Here is a 13222-nt window from a genome sequence, read left to right as displayed (position 1 = left end):
AAGTGCAGATAAAGACTATAATGGTACATTTTCAGGTACATGTGCAGATAAAGACTATAATGGTACATTTTCAGGTACATGTGCAGATAAAGAGTATACTTGCACCTTTTAAGGGTATAAGTGCAGAAAAAATTCTAAAATCCTGTTTTCGCTTTGTCATAATGGGGTATTGTGATGTCATTATGGGGTATTGTGATGTCATTATGGGGTATTGTGTGTAGATTGATTAGGAAAACTTTAACTTAATCCATTTTAGAATAATGCTGCAATGTAACAAAATGTGGAACGAGTCAAGGGGTCTGAATACTTCCCGAATGCACTGTGCATTTCTGTTACCCAGGGTACGAACGTATTTTTGGTACCCTCAATAAGGTACAATGACACCCTAAAAGGAACTAAGGGATGTGTCACTGGGGTGCCACCCTAAAAGGGTCATTTGTACCATAATTATTTTCATCATCATATTTCCCAGCATGCTCTGCTGCAGGTTTATAGATTTAAAAAAATGTATCTGTGTTATACTACACAAAGATCAATAACATACATTTTTCTAAACTAATCCAATCAGTTAGTTCGATTTTTTTGCACCCGTTACTGAAATGGTTGTTCCAGTTGAAATGGTTTAGGTCGTGTCCTCACACTGTTCCTAACCTTGACAGTCAAGGCACACTGGGAAAGCATATTGGAGGCATGGTTTACTGGGGGCGTTGCTTTCAGATAGTTATTTTTGGCCACCCATGAGTGAAAGTGTTTTACCAGTTTTCGTGATCTATGCTAAAGGTAATGTTTTGCCACCTTTAACAAATGGCTTTGTCACTGTGGTAGTACTATTTAAAGGAAAAAAGCATGCATTTGTACCTGTGTAAAAAGGTACTCTCTGAGGTATGACCTGGGATACAATTATGTACCCCGAACCAAAAGTACAAAGGAGGACCCCAGTGACAACCAGTTGTACCCTTTTAGGAACACATCTAAACCTTTATTTCTGAGTGTACTTCACTTCAGATTCTCCTTCTACATAGTATTATCTGTTTGTTTGTCCTTCCTCTCCTCCTTTTCACTCCTCTGCTTTTCGTCTCCTTTTCCCCCATTCTCTCTCTCTCTCTTCATCTCTTGTTCCCTTTAGATTTCTCTCCATCTCTCTTCATGCGAGAGCCTCCTTCTTGGGTCGGGGTTTGTTTCCCAGGAGAGCGTCCATCTCTGCTACGGTCTGAGGGGAAAGCTGGGTGAGGACCTGAAGGAGACCAGGGTGGATGGGGGAACGGGGAAGAGAGAGCAGGGGGAAGGAGAGAGAGAGTGTGGATGAGGTGATCTTCATAAATAATAACATCAGATCAACTCTACTGGACTATACATCACATCTATACATCTATATATCTATACAGCACATCTATACATCACATCTATACATCTATATATCTATACATCACATCTATATATCTGTACAGCACGTCTATACATCACATCTATTCATCACATCTATTCATCACTTCTATACATCACATCTATACATCACATCTATACATCTATATATCTATACAGCACATCTATACATCACATCTATACATCTATATATCTATACAGCACATCTATACATCACATCTATACATCTATTCATCACATCTATTCATCACATCTATACAACACATCTATACATCTATATAGCACATCTATACATCTATTCATCACATCTATACATCACATCTATACATCACATCTATACATCTATATATCTATACAGCACATCTATACATCACATCTATACATCTATTCATCACATCTATACATCACATCTAGACATCACATCTATAAATACTGTATATACATCACATCTATACATATATACATCACATCTATACATCTATATATCTATACAGCACATCTATACATCACATCTATACATCTATTAATCACATCTATTCATCACTTCTATACATCACATCTATTAATCACATCTAGACATCCCATATATACATCACATCTATACATACTGTATATACATCACATCTATACATATATACATCACATCTATAGATATATACATCACATCTATACATATATACAGCACATCTATACATCTATTCATCACATCTATACATCACATCTAAACATATATTCATCACATATATACATCACATCTATACATCACATCTATACATCACATCTATACATTTATACATCACATATATACATCACATCTATACATTTATACATCACATCTATACATCACATCTATACATCTATTCATCACATCTATACATCACATCTATACATCTATTCATCACATCTATACATCACATCTAAACATATATTCATCACATCTATACATCTATACATCACATCTATACATCACATCTATACATCTATACATCACATCTATACATCACATCTATACAGCACATCTATACATATATACATCACATCTATACAGCACATCTATTCATCACATCTATACAGCACATCTATTCATCACATCTATACATATATACATCACATCTATACATCACATCTATACATCACATCTAAACATATATACATCACATCTATTCATCACATCTATACATCACATCCATACATCTATTCATCACATCTATACATCACATCTATACATATATACATCACATCTATACAGCACATCTATTCATCACATCTATACATATATACATCACATCTATACATCACATCTATACATCACATCTAAACATCTATACATCACATCTATACATCACATATATACATCACATATATACATCTATAAAGCACATCTATGCAGCACAGATATACATCACATCTATACATCACGTCTATATAACTATATATCTACACATCACATATATACATCACATCTATACATACTGTATATACATCACATCTATAGATATATACATCACATCTATACATATATACAGCACATCTATACATCTATTCATCACATCTATACATCACATCTAAACATATATTCATCACATATATACATATATACATCACATCTATACATCACATCTATACATTTATACATCACATCTATACATCTATTCATCACATCTATACATATATACATCACATCTATACATCACATCTATACATTTATACATCACATCTATACATCACATCTATACATCTATTCATCACATCTATACATATATACATCACATCTATACATCACATCCATACATCTATTCATCACATCTATACATCTATACATCACATTTAAACATATATTCATCACATCTACACATCACATATATTCATCACATCTACACATCACATATATACAGCACATCTATACCTCTATACATCACTTCTATACATCACATATACACATCACATCTACACATCACATCAATACATCACATCTGTACATCACATCTGCACAGCACATCTATACATCACATCTATACATCACATCTACACATCACATCTATACATCACATCTACACATCACATCTATACATCACATCTACACATCACATCAATACATCACATCTATACATCACATCTGCACAGCACATCTGCACAGCACATCTACACATCACATCTATACATCACATATATACATCACATATATACATCACATCTATACCTCTATACAGCAATACATCACATCTATACATCACATATACACATCACATCTACACATCACATATATACATACCAACTATACATCACATCTATACATCACATCTATACATCACATCTACACATCACATCTATACATCACATCAATACATCACATCTATATATCTATACATCACATATACACATCACATCTATACATCACATCAATACATCACATCTGTATATCTATACATCACATCTACACATCACATATATACATCACATCTACACATCACATCTATACATCACATCTATACATCACATCTATACAGTAAATATATGCATCACATATATACATAACAACTATACATCACATCTATACATCTAGACATCACATCTATACCTCCAGACATCACATCTATACATCACATCTATACAGATATACAAAACATCTATACATAACATCTATACATAACAACTATACAGATATACATCACATCTATACATAACAACTATACATCTATACATAAAATCTATACATAACATATATACATCACATCTATTCATCACATCTATACAGTAAATATATACATCACATCTATACATCACATCTATACATAACAACTATACAGATATACATCACATCTATACATCACATCTATACATCACATCTATACATCACATCTATACATCACATCTATACATAACAACTATACAGATATACATCACATCTATACATCACATCTATACATCACATCTATACATAACAACTATACAGATATACATCACATCTATACATCACATCTATACAGTAAATATATACATCACATCTATTCATCACATCTATACAGTAAATATATACATCACATCTATACATCACATCTATACATCACATCTATACATAACAACTATACAGATATACATCACATCTATACATCACATCTATACATCACATCTATACATCACATCTATTCATCACATCTATACAGTAAATATATACATCACATCTATACATCACATCTATACATAACAACTATACAGATATACATCACATCTATACATCACATCTATACATCACATCTATACATCACATCTAAACATCACATCTATAAATACTGTATATACATCTATCTCAGTGATACTGGACTATACATCACATCTATACATCACATCTATACATAACAACTATACAGATATACATCACATCTATACATCACATCTATATATCACATCTATCTCAGTGATACTGGACTTTACATCACATTATATCAGTAATACTGGACTATACATCACATCTATCTCAGTGATACTGGACTATACATCACATCTATCTCAGTGATACTGGACTATACATCACATTATATCAGTGATACTGGACTATACATCACATTATATCAGTAATACTGGACTATACATCACATTATATCAGTAATACTGGACTATACATCACATTATATCAGTAATACTGGACTATACATCACTTTATATCAGTAATACTGGACTATACATCACATTATATCAGTAATACTGGACTATACATCACATTATATCAGTAATACTGGACTATACATCACATTATATCAGTAATACTGGACAATACATAACATTATATCACATTATATCAGTGATACTGGACTATACATCACATTATATCAGTAATACTGGACTATACATCACATTATATCAGTAATACTGGACTATATATCACATTATATCAGTAATACTGGACTATACATCACATTATATCAGTAATACTGGACTATACATCACATTATATCAGTAATACTGGACTATACATCACATTATATCAGTGATACTGGACTATACATCACATTATATCAGTAATACTGGACTATACATCACATTATATCAGTAATACTGGACTATACATCACATTATATCAGTAATACTGGACTATACATCACATTATATCAGTAATACTGGAATATACATCACATTATATCAGTAATACTGGACTATACATCACATTATATCAGTAATACTGGACTATACATCACATTATATCAGTAATACTGGACTGTACATCACATTATATCAGTAATACTGGACTATACATCACATTATATCAGTAATACTGGACTATACATCACATTATATCAGTAATACTGGACTATACATCACATTATATCAGTAATACTGGACTATACATCACATTATATCAGTGATACTGGACTATACATCACATTATATCACATTATATCAGTAATACTGGACTATACATCACATTATATCAGTAATACTGGACTATACATCACATTATATCAGTAATACTGGACTATACATCACATTATATCAGTAATACTGGACTATACATCACATTATATCAGTAATACTGGACTATACATCACATTATATCAGTAATACTGGACTATACATCACATTATATCAGTAATACTGGACTATACATCACATTATATCAGTAATACTGGACTATACATCACATTATATCAGTAATACTGGACTATACATCACATTATATCAGTAATACTGGACTATACATCACATTATATCAGTAATACTGGACTATACATCACATTATATCAGTAATACTGGACTATACATCACATTATATCAGTAATACTGGACTATACATCACATTATATCAGTAATACTGGACTATACATCACATTATATCAGTAATACTGGACTATACATCACATTATATCACATTATATCAGTGATACTGGACTATACATCACATTATATCAGTAATACTGGACTATACATCACATTATATCACATTATATCAGTAATACTGGACTATACATCACATTATATCAGTGATACTGGACTATACATCACATTATATCAGTGATACTGGACTATACATCACATTATATCAGTAATACTGGACTATACATCACATTATATCAGTAATACTGGACTATACATCACATTATATCAGTAATACTGGACTATACATCACTTTATATCAGTAATACTGGACTATACATCACATTATATCAGTAATACTGGACTATACATCACATTATATCAGTAATACTGGACTATACATCACATTATATCAGTAATACTGGACTATACATCACATTATATCAGTAATACTGGACTATATATCACATTATATCAGTAATACTGGACTATACATCACATTATATCAGTAATACTGGACTATACATCACATTATATCAGTAATACTGGACTATACATCACATTATATCAGTGATACTGGACTATACATCACATTATATCAGTAATACTGGACTATACATCACATTATATCAGTAATACTGGACTATACATCACATTATATCAGTAATACTGGACTATACATCACATTATATCAGTAATACTGGACTGTACATCACATTATATCAGTAATACTGGACTATACATCACATTATATCAGTAATACTGGACTATACATCACATTATATCAGTAATACTGGACTATACATCACATTATATCAGTAATACTGGACTATACATCACATTATATCAGTAATACTGGACTATACATCACATTATATCAGTGATACTGGACTATACATCACATTATATCACATTATATCAGTAATACTGGACTATACATCACATTATATCAGTAATACTGGACTATACATCACATTATATCAGTAATACTGGACTATACATCACATTATATCAGTAATACTGGACTATACATCACATTATATCAGTAATACTGGACTATACATCACATTATATCAGTAATACTGGACTATACATCACATTATATCAGTAATACTGGACTATACATCACATTATATCAGTAATACTGGACTATACATCACATTATATCAGTAATACTGGACTATACATCACATTATATCAGTAATACTGGACTATACATCACATTATATCAGTAATACTGGACTATACATCACATTATATCAGTAATACTGGACTATACATCACATTATATCAGTAATACTGGACTATACATCACATTATATCAGTAATACTGGACTATACATCACATTATATCAGTAATACTGGACTATACATCACATTATATCAGTAATACTGGACTATACATCACATTATATCACATTATATCAGTGATACTGGACTATACATCACATTATATCAGTAATACTGGACTATACATCACATTATATCACATTATATCAGTAATACTGGACTATACATCACATTATATCAGTGATACTGGACTATACATCACATTATATCACATTATATCAGTAATACTGGACTATACATCACATTATATCAGTAATACTGGACTATACATCACATTATATCAGTAATACTGGACTATACATCACATTATATCAGTAATACTGGACTATACATCACATTATATCAGTAATACTGGACTATACATCACATTATATCAGTAATACTGGACTATACATCACATTATATCAGTAATACTGGACTATACATCACATTATATCAGTAATACTGGACTATACATCACATTATATCAGTAATACTGGACTATACATCACATTATATCAGTAATACTGGACTATACATCACATTATATCAGTAATACTGGACTATACATCACATTATATCAGTAATACTGGACTATACATCACATTATATCAGTAATACTGGACTATACATCACATTATATCAGTAATACTGGACTATACATCACATTATATCACATTATATCAGTGATACTGGACTATACATCACATTATATCAGTAATACTGGACTATACATCACATTATATCACATTATATCAGTAATACTGGACTATACATCACATTATATCAGTGATACTGGACTATACATCACATTATATCAGTGATACTGGACTATACATCACATTATATCAGTAATACTGGACTATACATCACATTATATCAGTAATACTGGACTATACATCACATTATATCAGTAATACTGGACTATACATCACATTATATCAGTAATACTGGACTATACATCACATTATATCAGTAATACTGGACTATACATCACATTATATCAGTAATACTGGACTATACATCACATTATATCAGTAATACTGGACAATACATCACATTATATCAGTGATACTGGACTATACATCACGTTATATCAGTGATATTGGACTATACATCACATTATATCAGTAATACACATCACATTATATCAGTAATACTGGACTATACATCACATTATATCAGTAATACTGGACTATACATCACATTATATCACATTATATCAGTAATACTGGACTATACATCACATTATATCAGTAATACTGGACTATACATCACATTATATCAGTAATACTGGACTATACATCACATTATATCAGTAATACTGGACTATACATCACATTATATCAGTAATACTGGACTATACATCACATTATATCAGTAGTACTGGACTATACATCACATTATATCAGTAATACTGGACTATACATCACATTATATCAGTAGTACTGGACTATACATACCGGAGCGCCAAGTCTAGGACCAAAAGGCTCCTTAACAGCTTCTACCCCCAAGCCATAAACCTGCTGAACAATCAATCAAATGGCCACCGGACTATATACATTGACACCCCCCCCCCTCCCTTTGTTTGTACACTGCTGCTGCTCGCTGTTTATTATCTATGCATAGTCTCTTTTTCCTCACTACATGTACAAATTACCTCGACTAATCTGTACCCCCGCACATTGACTAGGTACCGGTACCCCCTGTATATAGCCTCGTTATTGTTATTTGATTGTGTTACATTTAATTTATTTTGTATTTTTTAGGTTAGTTAGTTCTTGAACTGCAGTGTTGCTTAAGGGCTTGTGAGTAAGCATTTCACGGTACGGTCTACACCTTGAGTGGTGTGTGTTACCCTGATACAGCCGAGGTTCTCTTGCAGCTGGTCTGTGTTGGTGATCCCCAGGAGAACACAGCTGACCCTCTCACTACGCAGACACCAGGCTGGGGAGTGAGAGGGGGGGGAAGAGACAGACAGACAGACAGACAGACAGACAGACAGACAGACAGACAGACAGACAGACAGACAGACAGACAGACAGACAGACAGACACAGAGAGAGAGACAGATGAGACAGAGAGAAAGACAGGCAGAGACAGAGAGACAGAATACAAAGAGACAGACAGAGAGACAAACAGAGAGACAGACAGACAGACAGACAGAGAGAGAGATAGGCAAACAGGCAGACAGACAGAGAGACAAACAGAGAGACAGACAGACAGACAGACAGAGAGAGAGATAGGCAAACAGGCAGACAGACAGAGAGACAAACAGAGAGACAGGCAGAGAGAGAGACAGATGAGACAGAGAGAAAGACAGACAGAGACAGAGAGACAGACATACAAAGAGACAGACAGAGAGACAAACAGAGAGAAAGGAGAAGAGAGACAGACAGACAGACAGACAGACAGACAGACAGACAGACAGACAGACAGACAGACAGACAGACAGACAGACAGACAGACAGACAGACAGACAGACAGACAGACAGACAGACAGACAGACACAGAGAGACAGGCAGAGAGAGAGACAGAGAGAAAGACAGGCAGAGAGAGAGAGACAGAGAGAAAGACAGACAGAATGATGAATGTACAAACTGAATACAGTTTACACACACAGTTCACCCAGACACACATACACAAGTGCAGGGAGGAGGTCAGAGACCTGGCCGGGTGGTGCCAGAATAACAACCTATCCCTCAATGTAACCAAGACTAAGGAGATGATTGTGGACTACAGGAAAAGGAGGACTGAGCACGCCCCCATTCTCATCGACGGGGCTGTAGTGGAGCAGGTCGAGAGCTTCAAGTTCCTTGTGTCCACATCAACAACAAACTAGAATGGTCCAAACACACCAAGACAGTCATGAAGAGGGCACGACAAAGCCTATTCCCCCTCAGGAAACTAAAAAGGTTTGGCATGGGTCCTGAGATCCTCAAAAGGTTCTACAGCTGCAACATCGAGAGCATCCTGACTGGTTGCATCACTGCCTGGTACGGCAACTGCTCGGCCTCCGACCACAAGGCACTACAGAGGGTAGTGCGAACGGCCCAGTACATCACTGGGGCCAAGCTTCCTGCCATCCAGGACCTCTACACCAGGCGATGTCAGAGGTAGGCCTTAAAAATTGTCAAAGACCCCAGCCACCCCAGTCATAGACTGTTCTCTCTACTACCGCATGGCAAGCGGTACCGGAGTGCCAAGTCTAGGACAAAAAGGCTTCTCAACAGTTTTTACCCCAAAGCCATAAGACTCCTGAACAGGTAATCAAATGGCTACCAGGACTATTTGCATTGTGTGCCCCCGCCCAACCCCTCTTTTATGCTGCTGCTACTCTCTGTTTATCTTATATGCATAGTCACTTTAACTATACATTCATGTACATACTACCTAAATTGGCCCGACCAACCAGTGCTCCCGCACATTGGCTAACCGGGCTATCTGCATTGTGTCCCGCCACCCGCCAACCCCTCTTTTACGCTACTGCTAATCTCTGTTCATCATATATCACTTTAACGATACCTACATGTACATACTACCTCAATCAGCCTGACTAACAGGTGTCTGTATATAGCCCTGCTACTCTTTTTTCAAATGTCTTTGTACTGTTGTTTTATTTCTTTACTTACCCACACACACACACACACACACACACACACACACACACACACACACACACATACCTTATTTTTCTCTCGCACCATTGGTTAGAGCCTGTAAGTAAGCATTTCACTGTTGTACCTGTTGTATTCGGCGCACGTGACAAATAAACTTTGATTTGAGCGATTTGTACGATTGTAAAAAATATGTTAGGCTCAATAATGTTTCTTTTTTTACAACCTGTTGAGGATAGAGGGCGCTATTTACACTTTGGGGGAAAATCGTGCCCAATTTAAACGGCCTCGTACTCTATTCTTGCTCGTACAATATGCATATTATTATTACTACTGGATAGAAAACACTCTCTAGTTTCTAAAACCGTTTGAATTATATCTGTGAGTAAAACAGAACTCATTTTGCAGCAAACTTCCTGACAGGAAGTGGAAAATCTGAAATCGATGCTCTGTTCTAGGGCCTGCCTATAAATGTGCTTGATATTTATTAGTATACATGCACTTCATATGCCTTCCACTAGATGTCAACAGGCAGTGAGAGAAGAAATGGAGTGTATAACATGATCTGAGGTCGAATAAAAGCTCTTGGCGTGACCCCAATTTCCTGTTTTCTGGAACGCGCGAGAAGGGACCTGGTATTGCCTTCTGTAAAGCTGTCGTTATAGACAACTAATATCTCCGGCTTTGATTTTATTTGATACATGTGACAATATCATCGTAAAGTATGTTTTTTCAATATAGTTTTATTAGATTATTGAATTTTTTTCGGGACGTTAGGCGTGTTGCTTTGTCTGCGTTTGTTCAGGAAGGAGAGCTTCACGCCATTTTGCTAGCTTTCCGTGCTAATTGACTGGAGAAGAGGACATTCTAAATCCAAACAACGATTGTTCTGGACAAAGGACCCCTTGTACAACATTCTGATGGAAGATCATCAAAAGTAGGACCCATTTTATGATGCTATTTCATATATCTGTCGAACATGTGAACTAGTAGTTTGCGCCCAGATTTTGGGCACGCTCTCGCCATAACGTAAACTGCATGTCGTAATGAAGTTATTTTTAGAATTCTAACACGGCGATTGCATTAAGAACTAGTGTATCTATCATTTCCTATACAACATGTATTTTTTAGTAATGTTTATGAATAGTTATTTGGTCAGAATATGTGGGTGTCAGAAAAATATCTGAAGCTTATCAAGGTTAGTCAAAAATTATATGTCTTTTGCTGGTTTGTTACGATCGCTAACTTTTGCTGCTGGTAAATGACTTGTGTTTCTGGCTATTGTGGTAAGCTAATATAATGCTATATTGTGTTTTCGCTGTAAAACACTTAAGAAATCGGAAATATTGGCTGGATTCACAAGATGCCTGTCTTTCATTTGCTGTACACCATGTATTTTTCAGAAATGTTTTATGATGAGTATTTAGGTATTTCATGTTGGTGTCTGTAATTACTCTGGCTGCTTCGGTGCTATTTCTGACGGTAGCTGTGATGGTAGCTGCAATGTAAAACTGATTTATACCTCAAATATGCACATTTTTCAAACAAAACATAGATTTATTGTATAACATGTTATAAGACTGTCATCTGATGAAGTTGTTTCTTGGTTAGTTTGGTTGGTTCTTGGTTAGTTAGGTTGGCTTTGTGCATGCTACCTGTGCTGTGAAAAATGTCTGTCCTTTTTTGTATTTGGTGGTGAGCTAACATAAATATATGTGGTGTTTTCGCTGTAAAACATTTTAAAAATCGGACATGTTGACTGGATTCACAAGATGTGTATCTTTCATTTGCTGTATTGGACTTGTTAATGTGTGAAAGTTAAATATTTCTAAAAAATATATTTTGAATTTCGCGCTCTGCCTTTTCAGTGGAATGTGGGAGGAGTTCCGCTAGCGGAACGCTGGGGCTAGACAGGTTAAATGCACTATGCATTATGTGGGTTGAATGCTGTAACACAGAATAAAACAATGAACCCCCTAGAGTCTATTGACGCACTGCTGCATCAATCTAACATAATAAAATATTCCCAGTCTAAATCTGTCAGTTAAACGAGAGATATCTGTTGATTTGCATGGGCTGTGTCTC

General features: G+C 34.8%; 1 protein-coding gene across 1 annotated transcript in view; it reads right to left on the bottom strand.

The window, feature by feature from the left end:
- Window positions 1-1144: 1144 nt before the first annotated feature.
- The window catches only part of LOC120041784 (voltage-gated potassium channel subunit beta-2-like), a 72447-nt gene continuing 60369 nt past the window's right edge, over window positions 1145-13222 (bottom strand). Inside the window, exons 13-14 of the mRNA XM_038986647.1 lie at window positions 9380-9468; window positions 1145-1234 (exon numbers count right to left, since the gene is read on the bottom strand). Coding sequence (XP_038842575.1) covers window positions 1145-1234; window positions 9380-9468 — 179 coding nt within the window. The remainder of the gene's footprint in view (window positions 1235-9379; window positions 9469-13222) is intronic.

Source organism: Salvelinus namaycush, unplaced genomic scaffold (genome assembly GCF_016432855.1).
Source record: "Salvelinus namaycush isolate Seneca unplaced genomic scaffold, SaNama_1.0 Scaffold540, whole genome shotgun sequence".
NCBI lineage: Eukaryota > Metazoa > Chordata > Actinopteri > Salmoniformes > Salmonidae > Salvelinus > Salvelinus namaycush.
The sequence above is the reverse complement of the archived record's forward strand: the minus strand, read 5'-3'. Positions and strand labels throughout refer to the sequence as shown.